This window comes from Apium graveolens, chromosome 10, assembly GCF_009905375.1.
Source record: "Apium graveolens cultivar Ventura chromosome 10, ASM990537v1, whole genome shotgun sequence".
Taxonomy (NCBI): domain Eukaryota; kingdom Viridiplantae; phylum Streptophyta; class Magnoliopsida; order Apiales; family Apiaceae; genus Apium; species Apium graveolens.
Window position 1 is genome coordinate 153,595,719 of NC_133656.1, and position 22,427 is coordinate 153,618,145.

Genomic DNA, 22,427 nt, shown 5'->3' on the forward strand with positions numbered 1-22,427 from the left:
TTAGGTATTCTAAATTTCATTTGGTGGAGACAATATGTGAGGAAGGACGTATCTGAGGACCGAGGACATGTACAAGCTGAAGACTGTACGAATCAATTTTTTGTATTATTCTATTAAGTTACTATGTCATTATCATTTTTCAAGATTATCTGTATTTAAATTCGATTAATATTTATAAATTATTTTTGAATTATATATTTCATAATAAATAAGGTAAATATATTTAATATTATTAAAATATTTAAATATATCCGATTTTTATTCCGATTAATCCCTCGGATTAACTCCGATTTGCCGATTAATCCCTAATCGGTACCTAAACCGTTTAGTACCGATTACCGATTTTTACAACCATGATATTTATACATGTTTATTTATAATTTTCAAAGTAAATATGTGACATTATTTTAAAATTACTCTTTCTAAAAATTATATAAATGAGAGTCTACATTGTGATAAGAATAAGGGTAATTATATTATTAAATTAATATATTTTTAATAAAGTAAATATTTTAAAAGAAATTTTTATTGTAAGATGGATGTAGTATATTAAATTTTTTATAACAATCTAAAAATTTAGGTAATTTAGGTAAAGATAGTAGGGTTTGTGTTCAAATTTCAAAGTTGTGTAATAAAAGCAAAAGGATTTTGTAAATTAGTAGAGTGAAAAAATAATGGTAAACCAAAATATTCAAATAAAAACCATATTCGAGTGGGGTGAGGCAAAGCCGTACTTACGAGTGGTCTTGATGAGTACTACCTTACCCTGATAAGAGTGGAATGGGGATGTAATAAGCATTTAATAAGCATATCCTATAGTATCATTTGTGTGTCTTTCCTAGAGAGAGACTCTGACTCATGCAAGTAGGCTGTACCTTGTACTTTTTGTAGTATATATTAATTTAATGTATAGATTAATTTTTATAATTATTGTTTTATTATTTATTTATATACTCCCTCTGTCCCTCCCATTTGTTTACACTTTCCTTTTTGGGATGTCCCTTCCAATTGTTTACATTTCAAAATTTTCCAAAAATAGTAAAGTTTTTATAATTTTTAAATTAACTACATCCACTACTTTCCTCCACTATACCCACTTTATACATATAATATTAATTGGTCCCACTACTTTACTCACTTTTTCAACTTTTCTCCACTACTTTATCATTTTTCTTAAACTCCGCGCCCCACCCAAATGTAAACATTTGGGAGGGACGGAGGGAGTATTTCACTAAATGAAGTTTTTAAAAGAATAAGTAGATTTGGAGCTCTGTTATAGAAATCGGCCGATTTTTCAAAAATCGCCGATAAATCGCTCAAAAATCGGTTAAAAATATTGATCTGATTTGACCGATTCACGATAAATCATCCGATTTTTTAAAAATCGTCCGATAAATCGTAAATCAGTACCTCAACCGAATAATTCCGATTTCCGAAATCTGTTACACTGATTTGGAGACATGATGTCGTTAATATAGCTCATAGTAATTTCATATGTTAAGATAGATAAATAAGATTTTGAAATAAATAAAAACTATTTTAAAATGAATAGAATAGGTTTATAATAAGTAGGTCAGAGGTTAGATTTAGGGATATGTTTTTTTAAAAAATAACTAGATCATTAAAATGAATTTAAGATAATATTAACCTTATTGTCCCAATTAAGTAGCAATCCGTGATGATTTAGTATAATTTTTGTCCTTTTCAAATTAAACTAAATCAAACACATACTCCTGTAATTGTTTTTTTTATAGAGAAATGATTACTGCATGCTTAATGGGGACCGTCGAAGGAAAAAGGTAATTGTTCAATAAATATGAACTAGGGGTGTTGAGACAAACCGCTCAATCGCATCTAATTGTTCCACCGCTCGCAACTGAACCGCATTTCTCTGGATAATCGCGAAACGTGGGTTGATTGCGGATTTAAATTTTAAAAACCGCTCATTCGCCATTTGAATGCGATTTTAAATTCTTGAAAATCGCAAAATTACAACCGCAACCGTAAATCGCAACATATATTTATAAAAAAATATTTCCAAAAATGTACTCCCTCCGTCCCTCCCAATTGTTATCGTTTCTGGGAGAGTGTCCGGCACGCATTTTAAGATGAAGAGAAAATATAGTTCATTAACTTTTTTTTAAAAAATTATTTTTTTGAATAAAAATTTAAACATTCTATTTTTATACAGAAAAAAGAAATTTTTTGAGAAAAGTTATACAACTATACTTTCTATTCATCTTAAAATGCGTGTCGGACACTCTCCCAGAAACGATAACAATTGGGAGGGACGGAGGGAGTAGTTGATATCATATAAATTAAAAAGTATACACATTTATTAACTAATTTTTGGTTAATGTTAAGATTTCGTTCATAAAATTCACAATTATTATAAGATATATAACCAAACAAATGGAAAATGTAATCAACATATAATTTTTTTTATCCTTTATTTTTCTCCCGCCTCCATGTTTTTGTATTTTTTTAATATCCGCTCCACACGGAACATTAGTTTGTATTTTATTTTTTAATGTAAATTTATCAAGTAACTTAAACTTGAATTTATTAATATTCCGTTTTTTTTTTCAAATTATCAATTATTTTAAAATAAGTGGTTGAACCGCAAACCGATCCGTAATAACCGCAAATTCGCAACCACAATTGACGCGGTTAACCGCAACCGCATGACAATTTTCTAAAATCGCTCTCCGCGGTTTGGTTCGACTTTTACCCAAAACCGATCTGATCTGAACCGCGTACACCCCTAATGTGAACCATTAGAGTTTAAAAAATATAATATAAAAATATAATTCTTAATTAGGACATAAATTTTTGTGTTAAATTTCAATAATAATTTTTATATTACATTTTCAAATTATGCATGACAAATATTTGAAATAAAACATGTGCATGTAAATATTTTATTAATTAAAAAATGTTAAAAATATCTAGGGGCTCTTAAAAGAGAAATTGGAAGAGACTGCTAAGATTTTTAAGAGCCACTAAAAATTTGTTGTAGTTTGAATTTTTAACATGCTCTTTATATTTTAATTTTAAAATATTATTTAAAAAATTTATTGGAGATGTTCTTAACGGGCAAGACTAAGAAACCCAAAAAAAAATATTTATAAAAATCAATTAAACCCGAAGTCCAAAATTTTATTTTTAGATTCAAGAGTCTGTCCATTCTGGATAGCTTTTCATGGATCTATTAATGAAAGCATCGTGGCATTTGGTAATGTATTTTTATAAATTTTGTACTATTTAATTTTTAGCTAACTGCTAAGTACCCACTTGAAAACAATTTCGCGCCGTGCATCACCCAAAACAGTAAAATATAACAAGATTTATTATCCTCGTTTGATTTCAACTCAACTTGGATAATTCTTTACAATTTTTTGCAAGCTATAATATTTATATTTTTTTGACTAACTCTACTACCCTATATATTTTAATAAATCTCGGTTGAACCAGTATCGAATCCAAAACTAAAGCGACAAAATATAAGTTTTAATATTTGTTATCTCATCAACTTGAGTTATCTCGTAACGTTCTTAATATTTATTTCTTATTTGTAAGAAACTCACCTACATTAAAATAATAATTTATTGTGACTTCCCATTTGACTCCCTGGTTCATTAGTAATTAATAATAAATAAATAAAAGAATATAAAGTAAAAGCATTTAATAAAAGGCTTTTTTGAAAAATACTCAAGGCTAAAAATATTTTTACAAAAATACCGTCAATTTTTAAAAGAATTTATAAAAATACTTTTAATTTGCAAAAATACTATTTTTCAACATGGAACCTCAAATCAACCAAAAAAACTTTATTCGACTAATTGCGTATTTAGTTGATTTTGGTTGATTCCGTATTTTTGCAAAAAAATCAAAAGATAGTAAAATAGCAAAAAAACTTAAAAATATTAGTATTTTTGGTAATTTTTTTTAATATGTTTTCTAAAGAAAATATTCATCCACTGTTCCCCATATAAGAAAGCACGTCGATCTCCAATTTTTCTTTGGTGTAAGCTGTTTAATTTGAAGTACAAACAGAACTACATGTAAAAGTTTAATTTTTTTTTTAAAGATGATGCAGCTATGATTATAGTTTACATGAACTTGCATGTATTCTTTGGCTAAGAATGCAGAACCGATGCATTTTCATCTTTTCCTTCCCCCTCAATGTTTACCATTTACATGAATCCAGTTACAATATTAAAAAAAAAAAAAAATACATGTGATCCATCCGGACAAATCAATAAACTTTAGCTACACAAAACTATAAAGATCTTCACTGACACATTTAAAATTTAATCTCATGAGTGATGGAATAGGCAAAGATCTGCAAGTCATTGAAGAAGCCACGAGATCAAATTAATAAAATCAAACAATCTTTTGTAAAGAAAATATCTATTCAGCCACTGTACACAAAAGAGAAATTACAATGCATTTATTTTTAATCTCCATTTTTTAAATATTAGCCTAGTCTAACCTTATCCAAGGGTACAAGTCAAAAAGAATTAGCCGAGGTGAGATATCCCTGGTGGTAGCAAGAGCCAAGAGCAAGTTCTATTCTTGTGTTCTCTCTTTATTCTTACTACTAAGTCCTTTGGATAAATATGAAATTTAAAGTTCATTCTTTCATCCCATTGTACAAAATGAAACCATAAGTTTAAACACAAGTTACACAACCAATTTGCAGACATATGTTTGTCAAAACCGCCTACTCATATTCTTTACAAAACTCGCCATATAAATTTTTCACCCTGTGATTTTTGTTAATCTCATAAATTTTATTACTTATTTCACATTTTTTTTGTTAAAAATTACTCCTACCAAGTAGACGGATGCCATCTGGAAGCAAGCAAGTTTTAAAAAACCTTGACCAACACGACTAAGTTCATGCACTGTTTTTAAAGGTAAACTTGATAATAATACGTGTCGGACTGTCAGTTTATTACATGATCTCTGAAGGAATAGATAAACATAGAAGAAGATTTAAGCTATCACTGAAGACATTATAATCCTAAAGAAGCTTTTACTTAAAAGCATGTTATGCAAATTGCGAATGACAGCAAGATCAAATTTGTGTGCGAAAGTGAAAAAGGAGGGAGTATTTGTTGAGAGAAGCCACAACCACAAACAATCGTCTTACAAGTGTTTCTCCTAAATTATAACCATACCACTGCATTGAACTTATTGGTAAAGAGTGCACAAGGAGGATCAGATACTATTAACAATTTGATTGGTAATATTAAATAAGTATATCTATTTAGCAAAAAAAAAAAAAAAAAAAAAAAAAAATAAGTATATCCAAGGCCAAAAGGAATAGGAGTTCAAGAGCAGGGTGATAAAAAAGCCAAGGAGTACGAGCAACTGACATTAAATGGATACAGGAATTCAGCACACTTTGCTAAAATGTAAATTAAAATGTAAATTTAACTTACTTCTGTAAAAAATTGAACAGGATTTCTGTTCAATAGTGATCAAGGGCCATCTAACATATCATCTGAATCAGAATCACTAGCATTGTAACCTGACAAGTGCAATTAGAGGTGCTTACATATATGAGAAACCTATAATCATACGCAGGAGCATGCAATAAAATACAGAGGCAAATGTTGGGATTACCAGGTCGTTTATTACTAACTTTCCAAACTGAAGATCGAACTCTAGACGCTCTTGTCATCCATAATTTCGCCTGATTCCCATAAGATGAATAAATTATAACAAACAAGCATCTTGAGAGCTAAAGAAAATACTTAATAAGGACATACAACAAATCAAAACTATATGCAGCAATCAGATATCAAAGTATAAAAAGACTCCAGAGGTAACTGAAATTCAAATAGGTAAAAAAAGATCAAATTCTAAGTCCATGTATGATTAGATTATTTTCATTCTTCTATTATCTAGAGTATCTACGTCTGGGAACTTTGTGTTAAGCTTCTATCTTTCTGTTTATGATGTTCAGGGATTTGTAAATTTAAATAGTAGTTGCTATATTATCATTAAAAATGAAATCTAATACAAACAACGGCAACCTACAGTGTGGTTGGGGTTGGCTCCCATAGCTAGCCCAAAAACCCCTTTTTAATATAAGGGGCCATGGGCAATCATCCCCCCCCCCCCCCCCCCCCCAAAAAAAGACCTTAGTTTGCCCCCTCGCGACTTGATCTTGTGACATTACTGCATAAGATTATGATGTTGATGTATGACTAGGACATGGTCAGTTAAACTAGAGGAATTAAGGGCCAAACCTAAACTAGAGGACTTAAGGGCCAAACCAAGCCAAAACTAGCTAGTCCAGAAAACCCATCCAAATGGGCCATGGACTTTAGGCCCCCTCTGCCCCCTCATGACCTTATCCTGCCTGACTGCGTTCACCACTGCGTACAAAGTTGAGGTAGGACTATTCACTAGGCCAATAAATAGATGAATCAGGGCGTAAACCTAGCTAAAACTAGTAATGCTTTCGGTCTTTATATTCCATACTCCACTTATCTGTCATTAAATTAAGAATCACTCAATATGATAATCACACAACCAGAATTTTATTAAGCAAATCTTAACCTCTTTTTCTCGATTAAAAACAAATATCAACCTAATCAGCCGATATCATTCATCTGGCCTGGCTATATTAAGAAGCGCTACCTTAGTTTCAATTTCAACCCCCGTCACTCTTAACATCCGCAATCCCCTTTTGTCAAGCTGTTCCTACTATTTTTTCTCCCATCCCAAAAATTCAACAAAAAACACCCAATTTCTTCATGACTCAATTATTCGAAACCTTACCTCTCTTCCTTGAGTACTCAATCTTATATAAAACCAAGAAAAGGGCATACCACACTAATCACAAAGTAAATATGCAAAAAAGATTCACCTTTAGTACTCCAATATACTCAAATTCACATAACACAGACAAAAGGGCATACCACTAATTACAAAATCAAAGTAAATATGCAAAAAAACATTCAAACTTTAGTACTAAAAAATACTCAAATTCACATAACACAAACAAAAGCGCATACCACTAATCACAAAATCAAAGTAAATATGCAAAAAAGATTCAAAATTTAGTGTTCAAATACCCAAATTCACATAACACAAACAAAAGGGCATACCACTAATCACAAAATCAAGGTACATATGCAAAAAAGATGCCAACTTTAGTACACAAATACTCAAATTCACATAACACAAATAAAAGGGCATACCACAAATCACAAAATCAAAAGTAAATATGCAAAAAAGATTCAAACTTTAGTAGTCGAATACTCCAATTCACATAACACAAACATAAGAGCACACCACTAATTGCCAACATAACAAGCAAACAATATACACAATACATACAAATAAACAACTAAATAAAATTTAACCTTGGAAATCAAGAAAGAAAGTTATAACCTTTTGGGGATCAGCAGGAACACCATACCCAGAATTATACATCTGAGAAACCAAAATCTGCATAGAAAGATCCCCTGATTTAGCTTCTTTTAAGGTTTCTTGAAACCAACGTTTGACACAATCAGCTACTACTTCAGACAAAGCCATGCTCTTCTTTTCACTGTTGCTACTACTTGTTTCTCCCATGTTCAATGTTTTTCTTTTCTAAACCTGGGATTTTTAGCTTTGGGTTTGGTCTTTATTGTTTGTCCACTGGTTTTGTTTCGAACACAATTTTAAAATTTAAGTGGGCCACTGGTTTTCAAGTGGATGTGTGGGCAACCAAATTGTAAACGGTGTCGTATTTGGTATGGCCACGTAGACACCTGTTCTTGACTGTATTAGAGCTGGATATTTATTTTTAGTGAAAAATCTTTTAATGAAAAAAGAAGAAGTCAGGGAGCTCTTTGAAGTTTAAAGAAACAAGAAGTCAAAAGTCAAGTAGGTTCAAGCCCGCATCTTTAGTTTGGGCCGAGGTAGAACTAAATACTGGGCCAAATGGTAATTGTGAAATTTTAACTAATGAGTTACTGTAGGAGAATTATTATTAGAATTTGACACATGATTTAGCCCAAAATATAAAGAGAGTTGCCACATGAAAATACTATGGCTTTAGTTTATGCAAAAGGCAGGTTTTCAAACCACATCATGATTATATTCACGTGAACAAGGAAGTGTTCAAAAGTTAAAAACTGACAATATGTTCATTCCGTTCCATTATATACCAGTCATTATTTTTATGGATGTGCTAGAAAGATATGGATTTAAATATTCATAAGGGTGTTTTTTGGTTAAATTTCACAAGGGTGTTTTCAATTACTGATCCAGTGCTTAATTTTTGGGGGCATCATTTACTTAATTGCTTATATTATATGACATCAGTGGTCCAAATTCAAAAAATGTTATGTCATTTTTACTAGATTTTTTGATTTTTTTTTAATATTTAAATGCTGAAAATTAGTATTTTAACAATATAATCTCCAACTTATGATCATAAAACTATAAATAAAACTAAATATGACTAAAATTACATAAAAAAATTCTAACATTGTAGGGAGCACTTAACATATATTTTAATGGGGCACTTTATATAGTTTTTAATGGGGCAATTTATAAAATATACATATTTATATCTTAATATTTTTTAAAAGAAATCCTAATTTTTGGTTATAACGGAGACGTGTCCCAGTTAGCCCAAATATCAATCTGCCCTCGGGTGTTTTAGTCACAATCATCAAGAAATGGTGTGTATGTATAAATGAAAAGTGTGCACGTATAAGCTAATTTTATATATTACATGTAATAGGACAATTATATACATATCCTTATCTAATATAAAAGTAAAAAAAGTATATAATTTAAAAAAATCATATTATTTGTACAAGTTACAGGTTAAAGGAAAATATATGCATGGTGAATGGTGATGAACTGATGATATAAACCGTGACGACCTGATTTGAGTCTATTGTTCTACACAACTTTTTCTCCTAAGCTTTATAGTAAACAAACAAGCCTGATCTTGAACATATGCATAATGCATGTAATAATTAGATTTGATTTCACTCTCCCGGTTGCAATTTGTCTGACCTTTTAACAAGAAGTGAGAACATGAAAAATGTTGACCCCGTCAGGTATTAACAATAGAAAGTCAAAAGTATGCACCAAGTTATTTAGCGTAGCACATACGAAGAAATAATAGATTGATTAATTAAAATACTCCATTAAATAAGAAAAGTTCATACAAATATATCATTCATTTCTGAAAGAATAATATTTTGGACCAGATTTCATACTGCTCATAAATTAAAATGGATTGGACACAATAAGAATGAAAAGCAACAGTGGAGCCGCAAAATGAAAATTAAAGCAATAAACACGGTTTGTAATTGAGAAGAATGAAATTTAATTTAAGGCCGGTGTGTAGAATTCTCAGGTGTAGAAATGTTGAGATTTCAACGTCTGACTTGGTAAAATGGTGGCCATATATATATTAATTAATTAATGTTAAATCTTTCAAGTCAACCTCCACAACTGACCATCAACACGGTATATACACCCATCTCAGAGTCAAAAGAAGATTTACACTTGCTCGGTTGCTCCTCTATTTTTTTACACCACTTCAATCAAGACTAAGTTAGATATGGGATAACAAAGATTTTCATTCAAATCCGTAAAAAATCCTTAAAAGATTTTCGCTAAATACTTACATATTGTAATTGTTTCTTGGGACAGTTGTACCTCCTGACTACAAAATTGTCAATGATGGATGTGTAAGTAAGCACTTGAACTTGTCTCACTTATTTGTAGGAGATACTACTACTAAACAGCTCAACATTGATTATAGATATTTTGACTACTGAGGTCTGAGAGCCATGTGAAATTGTGAGACTGTATCGGAGATTCGTAGTTGGCGTTTGAATCCATGCATCATCCAGCAAAGCCTACAAAATTTGTATAGGCTCTCTTTTTTTCAACAAACAACTCAATAGAAAAGATAGGTCTCCAGTCTGTAATACAGAAACAGGAGAATCTAAGGGTTAAATTAGAACTCTAAATCTACAAATCCTATGAAGATTTTGCAGATTTGGAGACCAAGACTATAGGCGGAGACAGATAATAAATAGATTTGGTGTTATATATGGGGTTATTCTTGGCAGTATCAGGCTGGTGAGGCAATGATCAATCTTACTTTAAAGTCAGTTAGTTAACTACTAATTCATGGGCTTAACTATCCATATGCAACAGTATTTATTATTTGCTTGACACCAAGATATGTTATCTCATAAAATAACTAGTACTTGACTGCATTACTTGTTAGGATGATATTAGAGTTCGGTTGTGAGAAAAAACAGTAAAAATTCGTATAGTTCTTATATTCAGATTTAAATTGACAGGAATGAAATTGCACAGCTAACTGAACTTACACACACGTAAGCATAAATTTATTGGAATAAAAGGATACAGAAAGAAAAGGAATCTATTGGACAGGAACAAAAGATTCACTGTTGTTTTGCTAGATTGATTATAGAGAAGACAAATAATATAAAAGAAAAGAATTTGCTAGAAAAAAAAAGAAAGAAACAAAGAAGAAGTGGTTGGTTGGAAATAATTGGGGGGACATGACGTGTCAGTACTAACCCCACCGACCTATGAGGGCCAAGAAAGATTGAGCATCATTTGGTAACCCCACCGTCCCACCAAATTCACTATATATATATATATATATCCCCTCCTCTTGTGATTAAGCACAACCGTTTCCCCCTCCACCTCTTTTTATTCCTCTCTTACAAATATTGTCTTTGGTAGTGTGGACATGACTGCTCAAGTGGTGCCGGAGAAGAATCTTAAAGGAATTCATCACTTGGGAATGGATAGTTACTCTCAATTATCTCCCAAAAGGTACTTGCATTGCTACTTTACTCATGAACATATTTGATTATCCATGTTATTATGATTTATATAAGTAACGTGGTATGATGATCTTCCTTGCTAACTAACTGCTTTTACGTGAGATCACATACCATGAGAAAGAAAATCCCAACATCATATCTTTGTTAGATTTCTCCATCTAAAATGGCTCTTTATAACTTTCAAGCCCAATCATCTACATCATATCCAAAATTACAAAGCAATCACTTGATTCCAAATTTCCCAATTTTGATGAAGATAGAATTCATTATTAGTGTACGTATGTCGTATTCTTGTTGTATGTGTGGCTCTTACACATTGCTACAATTTTTCTTTAACTTGTTGTCATTATTATTTAGCATATCCTCCTATATATATGGCGTTTTGATAAAATTGTCCCTATTGTAATTAAATGTATAGGCTGGAGGGAAAGATAGCAATTGTGACAGGCGGGGCCAAAGGTATTGGAGAGGCAACAGCAAGACTGTTTGCGAAACATGGTGCCAAAGTTATAATTGCAGATGTTGAGGACGCACTTGGGAATGCACTTGCTAACACATTACCCCATTCTGCTTCTTATGTACATTGTAACGTTAGTTCGGAAGAAGATATTGAAGCGTTGATTAATTCTGCAATTTCTCGTTACGGACGTCTAGATATTCTTTTCAACAATGCCGGAGTGCTTGGTAATCAATCCAAGCACAAAAGCATTGTCAATTTTGACGTCGACGAGTTCGATCGTGTCATGAATGTGAATGTTAGGGGAGTTGCGTTAGGAATGAAGCACGCGGCTCGTGTCATGATACCTCGAGGCGACGGCTGCATAATTTCAACAGCTAGTGTGGCAGGAGTGATGGGGGGTCTTGGTCCCCATGCCTATACAGCTTCTAAACATGCAATTGTTGGATTGACTAAGAACACTGCATGTGAGTTAGGGAGGTACGGGATTAGGGTTAATTGTATTTCTCCGTTCGGGGTTGCGACATCGATGCTTGTTAATGCATGGAGAAGTACTGATGATGGAGAGGATGAAGAAATGGACATGAATTATGGGACAGGGCCTAATGAGAAACAAGTGGAGCAAATGGAGGAGTTTGTGGAAGGGTTGGCCAACTTGAAAGGTCAAGCTTTGAGAGCAAAAGATATAGCAGAGGCAGCTCTTTATCTTGCTAGTGATGAATCCAAGTACGTTAGCGGTCATAATCTTGTGGTGGACGGTGGAGTCACTACTTCTAGAAATTGTGTTGGTTTGTAATAATCTGAGAACTAGATATGTAATTAGTAACAAAACAATATTTATTAACTCTAATCTTGTACGATTTGTTGTCAGTGAAGTCCTGCTTATATCAAGGGCGGATCTAAGCACAACCCTCTGCGATAACCCAAGATAGAAACTATGATATAACTCTTACATTTTTATTTTGAAAATATATAACTTTCTTATAAATAGTGTCCCTGCTCACAAAATGGTCCGGATGTGCCAGCTGACTTGTACGATGATGATATTTGTGATCGTTAAAAATTATCCAGGAGAGCTGTTTGCAATTTTATTTCGAATAGCATGAAATTTCAACATGACATGTTTCGAAACGTGAATCTTAATTTTAATATCCGTGATTTACATAGTTTATCTGATTAAACTTATTAGCAATCGTTTGGGTAAAAAATGAAATGCACTTCCTACCGGTTGAAAATGTTGATAAGCTGAAGTTAGCGGTACTTCAATGACTTTAGTTTAGTATCTTTGTATTGTATAAAATAATTCTATTATTTGACTAATTATTTAATTAGATTTATGTAAAATATATTTAGTTAAATTAATTATAATAAATTAAATGTGAATAATTTATGTATATATATATATTAGCTCATAGTGCAATATTAATTTAAAGAGATTTGTTAAAATACGATTTTTAGTTTTATTTGAAAGAATATGTTTTTATAATATTTTATTTTAAAAAGATGATTTTGATTTTTTTTTAAAATAATTTTGTAACTCAATATAACCAAATGCAATCTCACAAAAAATAACCTCGAATGCAATAAAAACAATTCAGTACTTTCTAGAAAATGATAAAAGTCGTATTTCAGTTTTTCTAATTTTAAATTTCTGTATCAAAATTATTATATTAAAAATTTAATTTTGTTTAAATATTTATAACTTATAAATAAAGATTTATCAAACATATTATACGTAATTTATGCAAATATCTAAATTATTTATGAGTTATTATGCTCATATTAATTATATATAATATACTTCTCGATTAGTAATAAGTTACATTTTTTAAAAAATTGAAAGTATCTCCTAGCTTTGTCATTTGTTTCATATTTCAAAAAGTGTGCTAGGAATTAACGTAAAAAGCTACAAGGAAATATGAAGTTGACTGTTGACGTATGAGAACGCGAAGGCAGACTACCCTAGCTGTCAATATAGAACAAAGTCAAAAGAGTTGGTTGTCATGATTAAATTACGGCGGAGTTCTTAGATGCTTTTGAGGTTTTTAGGGATCTAACTTTGACACCGTTCAAATTGTATATAAAAGCTCCGTCCAAGTCCTCGGTAAGACTCACCCTCCATAGGCAACTCGAATAGAACTCCAAAAGGGAGTTAAACAACTGTAAATGGACTATGCATATTATTTTATTAAAATAAATGATATAGGTTATGGTGACTCAAAAATAAGGAATCTAATACATATTCTAATGTTTTAAGACTTAGGATATTGTTGAATTACTTATTTGCTCAATATGTCTCAAATTTTAGTTTAGAACAATATTACATGGCACTCTTGGACTTGCTGTAACTGAGCCAAATTGAACTGTTAAATATTTAGTTTCTCCGTCTCATTGATTTATATATGAATTATTTGGATACGGAAATTAAAAAAATATAATTCAAAGAAAAAAAATAAAAAAAAAATGTGTTAGGTGATGGGTCCAATTATTATTTTATATATAAAATAAGTGTAGTGAAAGAAATGAGTTGATGAAGTTAATTTTTATATTTTAAAACTTAAATATTTTTGGTAAGTTTTAAAAATTTATAGAATTGAGTGGGATGCCAAAAAAGAAATATATATATAAATGAATGAGATAAATGAAGAATATTAAAATTTAATCGAATTTGAACTCGATTTTTGTCCGAGTCAAAAATTTATTTGTATATCGACTTGTTATAAAAAAAATTGTTCACGAACTTCGCGACGGTTCACGTATACATTTCACGAACAACTCATGAATGATATTGTTCACGAACAACTAACCAACTTCGATTTACAAATATTTTATGAATTTTACTTGTTTATATATATAAACGCATAAATATCAAATAAAATATGAAAAACCTTAGAAACCAATTATATAAATTGATTAGCATTTTGTTGGCTTAAACTGAATTAGTTCTATCTTAATAATATATAGACTTAAATTTACATTACACCATCTTATATTGTTTCAAAAACAAATGTGTACCGAGAGTATTGAAAACTCAGTTTGTACCTCTCTATTTCAACCTGTAAATTCAGGAAACACCCATTCAACAATTACAATTAAAAAGGTAAAGGGTAAAAAAGGGATTTCAGTAAAATATTAACTAATCTAAATTTCTTATTTTTCAAATTATATTAAAAAGTGAATTTTATTATTATAGCTAAAAAATAATAACCCTAAAATTTTCAAATTAAATTTTTTAATTGAGTTTCAAATTTTAATATATATTACTAATGCCAAAATTATATAATTCTAGAAAAATTAAATTCAAAATAACTTTTTATCTTTTTTTTAATTCTATACTTAATTTAAATTTAATTATTTTATTTTTAATTCTTTGACGTCGTTATTATTTTATTGTGCATTTAATGAAAATATTTTAATTAATATTAATATTTAATGTAAAAGAAATCATTTTTATAAATATTTTAACTTATATTTGGAATTCTAACTATAATTTGTTTACATTTTATAATGAAATTTATGTTTTACCCCTTATTATTTTAATTATAATTGTCAAAAGGGTGCACAGTGATTTAGTAAGCTGAAGTTGAGGGTGCAATGTAAAATTCGTAATTTTATTTTTAATTTATTTATTAGAAATTAGATATTAATTTGTCTAGATAAATATTTTAAAATTAGAATATTCTGAAAACATTTTGTGCAAGGTAGTTGATTTGTGAAAAGATTTGTTATTTGTGGAAATAAGTGTAAGAATAATTTAGAAAATCGAAATTTTTTTAGTTTAGGTAATTGTGTGTATCAAATATTTTATTTATGGAATTTACTTGGAGAGGTTGTAAATCTTTAGGAGGAAATATTATTATTTCCTAGTTGAGATATAGGGTTTTGTATCGTTATAAATACACCATATTCGTATTCCTTGTTTTTATCATTAAAATTCGTAGGACTTTCTCAGCAAAAATCAGCAGTCTTGTAAAATTCGTAGAAAATTCATCGTAAGTCGGAATTCAGTGATTCTGGACTTTTCGGAGAGGTCTTTTCGTTATCTTCAACTTTCGTGTTTCGTGTTTTCCAATATAACATCGTTTAATGGGTCAAAAAGGCTATATTCAGATCTGGTCAGGTTTTGAAGTAAGTTTTCGATCGATCTTACTAGTGTTTTCAAAATTGTATGTTATGCGTTTATATTTGATTATCAAAATATGGGCTAAGTGATGATATTTTTTAATGTATTATGTGTTACAAGTATACGTATTGTTGTATATATGTGGTGTGTAGACGATAATTTTAGATCTCTGATTTGTGCCATGGTTTGTGAAAATATCGAATAAGAATTTAGGACCGCAGTCACCGGATTGTAGTGACAGTTTTATGAAAATTTAGGACCGTTATCACCGGGTTGTAGTGGTCGTGGCATGGGTTATGGATTTTGAATTATTGTTGTTTATGTGCTATGTGTATCGAATAAGAATAAGAATATGTATCAAAAGTGTTTGTTTCTTATATCGTATCATATTAATTATCGTATTTTTTTAATATGTGTATGTGTTACTTGGCCTACTAGTTGGATCGATTATTTTCTTGCTGGGCTGTATAGCTCATTCTTACAATTTCAGGTTTCGTCCGAGATTCGAGTTGAATAGCATTGGAGTTCGAGGACCTTAGTTTTGTAATAGTTGGACCGTTTCCGTTAGCTGCGCTTTTGTAATAGTCTCCTTTGTAATTGAATTTTGGATTAATAATTGTATTAGAATTTAGTTTTGTATTTAGAGTTAGTGGTCCGCAAGTGCGGGTCGTTACAGTTGGTATCAAGAGCAGGCTGTCCTTCGGAGTGTATTAGGTATGGGACTAGTACATTCCCTAGGATGCGATCCTTTAGACTATCGTATAGGTCTTAGAAAATTATTTTGGATTTAGGGCATTTATTTGTGTGATTATTTGATATGTTTGACTTTTGTGTTTTTTTGATTATTGACTATAAGTTTAGAATTTGTTTTGTGTGTTCTAGTAAAGATGGATGGAGAAAATCAGAACAACAATGAAAATCAGGGCAATAATGATGAAGGAGGAAACGTCTTTGACCAGCTGGCTGAAACTCTAGCTGTACTTGTGAATCAGCAACCGAAGCCCAACATCGTCTCTCAATTCAAGCGTTTGAACCCGCCAACTTTTGATGGAGCTACAGACCCGGCTATCGTTGAGATGTGGATCCAAGAGATGGAAAAAGCTTTCGGACTTCTGGGGAGCAATGAGGAACAGAAGGTGACCTTAGCTGTGTACCAATTGTAAGGAAGCGCTTACGACTGGTGGCTTATGGAAAAGAGGAAGAATGAGACGACAAATCTTGAAGAAAATCATGAACCGTACACTTGGGCAAAGTTCAAGAAGGCTTTAGAGGACAAGTACTTTCCGAGAACAGTTCGTCTGCAGAAAGAGAGGGACTTCATTCGACTTCAACAAGGTGGAAGAACCGTCATTGAATACGAAGCAGAATTTGCAAAGCTTGCGAAGTACGCGTCGACCCTAGTAGCAGATGAGAGCAGTCGAGCACGAAGATTAGAGGAGGGACTTCGAAGTGACATCAGGAATTCAGTGGCGTCGTTTGAACTTCAGACGTACGAGGCTGTCCTCAACAAGGCGTTAGTGATCGAAAGGGGCTTGGCAGAATCTGAAAAGGCGTCTGGCAGTTGGAATAAGAGGCGGTTCACTCAAACTAGTGGGCAATCTTTTCAAGGGGGACCACTCAAGAAGCCACACGTGTACGATAACATCGGGGGTCAAGGTGATCGAGAGACGTGTACCAGGTGCGGCAAGAATCATCCGGACAAAGTCTGTCGTTGGAATACAGGTGCTTGTTTTCATTGCGGAGAAGTAGGACATAAGATTTCGAATTGTCCGCACAATCCGCCACCGCCACCAAGGAAGGAAGCAGATAACAAGATGGGCAAAGGACGTGTGTTTCAGCTGACAGGAAATGACAACTATCGCAATTAAGGTATGATTTCTTTTCTTTAGTGACTTATTTAATTTATTTATGTTATGTGAATTTGGGGACCAAATTCTTTTAAGGAGGGAAGAATGTAAAATTCGTAATTTTATTTTTAATTTATTTATTAGAAATTAGATATTAATTTGTCTAGATAAATATTTTAAAATTAGAATATTCTGAAAACATTTTGTGCAAGGTAGTTGATTTGTGAAAAGATTTGTTATTTGTGGAAATAAGTGTAAGAATAATTTAGAAAATCGAAATTTTTTTAGTTTAGGTAATTGTGTGTATCAAATATTTTATTTATGGAATTTACTTGGAGAGGTTGTAAATCTTTAGGAGGAAATATTATTATTTCCTAGTTGAGATATAGGGTTTTGTATCGTTATAAATACACCATATTCGTATTCCTTGTTTTTATCATTAAAATTCGTAGGACTTTCTCAGCAAAAATCAGCAGTCTTGTAAAATTCGTAGAAAATTCATCGTAAGTCGGAATTCAGTGATTCTGGACTTTTCGGAGAGGTCTTTTCGTTATCTTCAACTTTCGTGTTTCGTGTTTTCCAATATAACATCGTTTAATGGGTCAAAAAGGCTATATTCAGATCTGGTCAGGTTTTGAAGTAAGTTTTCGATCGATCTTACTAGTGTTTTCAAAATTGTATGTTATGCGTTTATATTTGATTATCAAAATATGGGCTAAGTGATGATATTTTTTAATGTATTATGTGTTACAAGTATACGTATTGTTGTATATATGTGGTGTGTAGACGATAATTTTAGATCTCTGATTTGTGCCATGGTTTGTGAAAATATCGAATAAGAATTTAGGACCGCAGTCACCGGATTGTAGTGACAGTTTTATGAAAATTTAGGACCGTTATCACCGGGTTGTAGTGGTCGTGGCATGGGTTATGGATTTTGAATTATTGTTGTTTATGTGCTATGTGTATCGAATAAGAATAAGAATATGTATCAAAAGTGTTTGTTTCTTATATCGTATCATATTAATTATCGTATTTTTTTAATATGTGTATGTGTTACTTGGCCTACTAGTTGGATCGATTATTTTCTTGCTGGGCTGTATAGCTCATTCTTACAATTTCAGGTTTCGTCCGAGATTCGAGTTGAATAGCATTGGAGTTCGAGGACCTTAGTTTTGTAATAGTTGGACCGTTTCCGTTAGCTGCGCTTTTGTAATAGTCTCCTTTGTAATTGAATTTTGGATTAATAATTGTATTAGAATTTAGTTTTGTATTTAGAGTTAGTGGTCCGCAAGTGCGGGTCGTTACATGCAAGTTGTATTTTCGAAAATTCGGGTACAAAATTATTTTTTCAACTTTGTTTAAGGGTGCAAAGTGCACTTAACTATAATATATATACTAATTAAATACATGAACATAGATTAAATGATATAGTTATATATTTACTATTTAACATTTATTATAATTTAAATTATATATATTATTTATAAATTTATCAAAGAAATGATGAACATGTTAGATAAAATGATAAATTAATTCGTAGATAAATATGTAAATATGTATATATTCACATATTATACATGAGTTCATAAAACATATTTAAAAGTACATAGTAGAACCCGTATATAATAATACTTTATATAACGATAACCTCCATATTGTGATAAAAAATTATGGTTCCAGTTTAAGTCAATTACATTTAAAAATAACTTCTATAATATTCTATATTTTTTTCATACTTTATTAATTTCCCCTTATATAAGAATAAAAATGCTACAAAACAAAAAACAACTATGACAAAATAAAAACCCCTCTTTTTAGAAAGCCAAAAATATTCGATGAATATAAATATATTCAAAACATCAATGTAACGAATGCGGAAAAAGAAATCAAAAACTTAATATTATGAACAAAACTTGAAACTATAAAAGGTTGTTTGGGAAAATGTGAATCTACGTTGCTCGTTATTGTTAATTTGTAAGAAATTTGGTGGAGAGAGGAATGGGGGTTTATGTTTGGGGATAAAATGGTGGGAAGTGGAATATATATATATATATATATATATATATATATATATATTAACCTTAACCCAACATTGGGTTTAAAATAAATGATTGAGATTAAAAGTGTTTAGAATTTGATGGCTGAAATAGAAACGTCAATCTCGAAGAGAGATAGTTGTCATCATTAAGGGACACGACTTCTCAAATGCTCATATTAAGGGACATGTTGGAAGCCTGCCTTGGTTAGATCCACTAACCGGGTAGGCCGAAAATAACAAAAGTCTCTATTTGGTTTAAATGTCATTCAGCCATAATCGAAAGAAGCCTTGTCTGGGGTTTCAAGGATTGAAGGAGTTTAACAGCTCTATGGTTGAGTTCTCGGTTGGGTCGGGTCGGGTGAGTGAGGGGGCGCACCATGTCTTCACAGTGGCCACACCAATCCGTAACCGAATGCAAAGTGATAAAGATTTAAGTTAATATGGTAACAAGTTTAAAACACAGTCATTCACACTGTTAGGTCACACAACACTGTAGAAGGGGGTTGAATACAGTGTTTATACAATCAAATCGATTTAACACAAATATGTAACAAAGATCAAGTATATTGAATAAACTCTGTTACAATAAGAACTGTTGTTCTCTCTCAGTGATGAACAAATATCACTAAGAGCTGCTAGGTTATAATGTATAATCTTCTCGATAATGATAACATATATAGTGTAAATCCTAAGTCTGTGTTTATATAGTACACAGTTACAAGATAACTTCTAATTGATATGGAATATAATTCTGTCTCCTAAAATATATCAATCAGATATCTTCTACAAGTCTTCCAGTCTTCTAACTCTTTCCATACATATCTTCTTTTGCTTTAGTCTCGATCTTCTACTGTAAATCAGCTTTCTTCCTTATATGAAAGTCTTCCCGCACTTAAGTTCTGATATGACCTTAAGTTCTGATATTAAGTTCTGACTTCCAGTAAGTCCTGATTTCAGTAAGTCCTGATATGTCCAGTTTGTTAAGATCTAAAAACTAAACATGAATCATATTAGACATGACATCTCAAATATATCTAACAATCTCCCCAACTTGTAAATTAAGCAAAATATACAAGTTAATAGATTTGATGATGTCAAAAACATTTAAGTACAAATGCAATAAGAGTTTAACTAGATAACTAACTACAACTTACAGTCCTTGTATCTTTTACCAATCTCACTGAGTCAATATGAATCCATAATGATTCTTGACAAAGCTTGATATCAGCTTTTCTTCTTTAATTCTCAGGACTTGAGACATTGTAGTCTTGACTTGCTTCATCTCTTCATTCTGACTTCAAATCTGGTAGATTGCAGTCCTTAAAGCAGAGATATGGTTTCTTTCTAAACCATCATTCAGTCTTATTACCCTAGGATGAGAAGAATCTTCATTATAGCATAGACATTTCTCATTCAGTAACACTTCAAGCTTAGCGGAATCCTTCTTCATTGGAGTTTCACTTCCATCATTTTCAACAATACTAGGAATGAATTCTGTAACTCTTGAACCAGAAATTCTTGCTTTATCTCTGATGGTCTTCAATATGAAGTTTGATCATCTCCTAGTAATATCAGACTTTACCTCTAAAAGGTAATGAAATAATTGAAGTTCTTTCAATGATTTGTTCAGCACATCTGATTTTGACATCTGATATATCCTTCCATCTTCAAGAAATAGAATCAGATTTTCTTTGACATTATGCTTGTCATGGGCATCCAGTACCACTTGAACAGAGATAACCTTATCAAGATGTTTCTGTGTAACATCTTCAAGCGGTCTGTTAGTCAATAGAAATGGATCTCTAATAGCAACTTCAACTCCTATTTTAATTTTAGCTTCATCAGAATCTAGTCCAGCTCTGTCTCTTGGTTCTCTAGCATTTAACCCAATAGTCATGAAAGTAGACAGAAATTGACTTTTCTTTGGATCTGATGGTTTGACATTTTTCCACAGTAGTTTCTTTTTATCAGCTACTTCCATTTTGTTTAAATCAACTTGAGCACTATCAGAGGTTGACTTGATGACTTTATCAGAACTTGTTGTTTCTGTTATAGATTGCACTTCTTCACTCTGAACAACTTGAGCCTTGTCAGAGGTTGTCTTTGATTCTTCAGAAATCTTCATTTTCTTCAGAGTTTGAACATCTTCATCTTCAGCAAGTGTGTCATCAGTAACTTGAACCATTTTGCACACTGGCCTTATCGGAATTTGAGGAATTTTCATCTCCTGTGGCTTGGTTGGTTCATCAACTTTCCTTTCCCTTTGTCTTTGGGATCAATCTCAGTTTGTGATCTAATCTTGGGCTTTGATGCCTTAGTATATGTCTTCTCCTTGATCACAATGCCTTTTACCTTAGGCCTTGGAGGTTTCTTTGCAACAGAAGCTTTTGGATTTAGATTTTTCTTTTCAGTTTTAAATCTAGCTTCTTCCTCCTTGAGATTTTCTAAATCCATTCATGGATTATGCTTCAGAAACAATCTTTTAGAAATTTCCTCATCAAGTGTCTGAATCTTGGGATCTTTGTAGTAGACAGTAGTCTTCTTTCTCTTGAGCTTCATAGTTTGCATGAACTTTTGAGAATCTTGACTTCCACCTTGTATCAGAACATCAGGCTTTGTCATCAGACTTTACTCATCAAAACTTGATATCAGATTTTGAGTTTGAGCAGTTTCAGAACTTGTCTTCTTTTGAGTAGAAGATTTGCTTGCTTCAGTAATTAGTTTCCTTGAAGAAACCTTACTGCTCTGCCCTTTACTTTGAACTTGACCTCTACCCTTGCTAGGGTTTCCCTAGTCACCAGCTTCATCATCTTTCTTCTTCAGTATTTGATTATTAGAGCATTAGGACTTAACTATCTTCTCCCCTTTTTGGCATCATCTGATAGTAGGAGTGAGAGAAGAAGTTCAACTGAAGATTGAATCTCATCCAATTGAGCCTGTTGAGAAGCTTGATTAGCCAGGACCTCAGAGATTTGGGCATGTTGTTTCTCTTGAGTTTTCTCAATTGCTTCTACTTTTTCAAGTGTAACTCATGATATGTCGATTCAAATTCAACATTTGTTTGTCAAAGCAGCACAAATTATTAATAATCACAATT

The 22,427-nt window shown here is 31.6% G+C and overlaps 3 protein-coding genes across 3 annotated transcripts; 2 read left to right on the forward strand and 1 right to left on the reverse strand.

The window, feature by feature from the left end:
* Positions 1-4,157: 4,157 nt before the first annotated feature.
* LOC141688842 (uncharacterized) lies at positions 4,158-7,674 on the reverse strand. The gene is made up of 4 exons (XM_074492960.1): positions 7,414-7,674; positions 5,635-5,704; positions 5,451-5,539; positions 4,158-4,345 (listed from the first exon to the last, which is right to left on the reverse strand). The coding sequence occupies exons 1-3, from the start codon at positions 7,597-7,599 to the stop codon at positions 5,490-5,492; spliced, it is 306 nt and encodes a 101-aa protein (XP_074349061.1). The 5' UTR covers positions 7,600-7,674; the 3' UTR covers positions 4,158-4,345; positions 5,451-5,489.
* A 2,975-nt stretch (positions 7,675-10,649) lies between these two features.
* LOC141692659 (short-chain dehydrogenase reductase 2a-like) lies at positions 10,650-12,290 on the forward strand. The gene is made up of 2 exons (XM_074497569.1): positions 10,650-10,851; positions 11,281-12,290. The coding sequence occupies exons 1-2, from the start codon at positions 10,766-10,768 to the stop codon at positions 12,113-12,115; spliced, it is 921 nt and encodes a 306-aa protein (XP_074353670.1). The 5' UTR covers positions 10,650-10,765; the 3' UTR covers positions 12,116-12,290.
* A 4,339-nt stretch (positions 12,291-16,629) lies between these two features.
* LOC141691166 (uncharacterized) lies at positions 16,630-17,310 on the forward strand. The gene has a single exon (XM_074495905.1). The coding sequence runs from the start codon at positions 16,630-16,632 to the stop codon at positions 17,308-17,310; it is 681 nt and encodes a 226-aa protein (XP_074352006.1).
* The last annotated feature ends 5,117 nt before the right edge of the window (positions 17,311-22,427 follow it).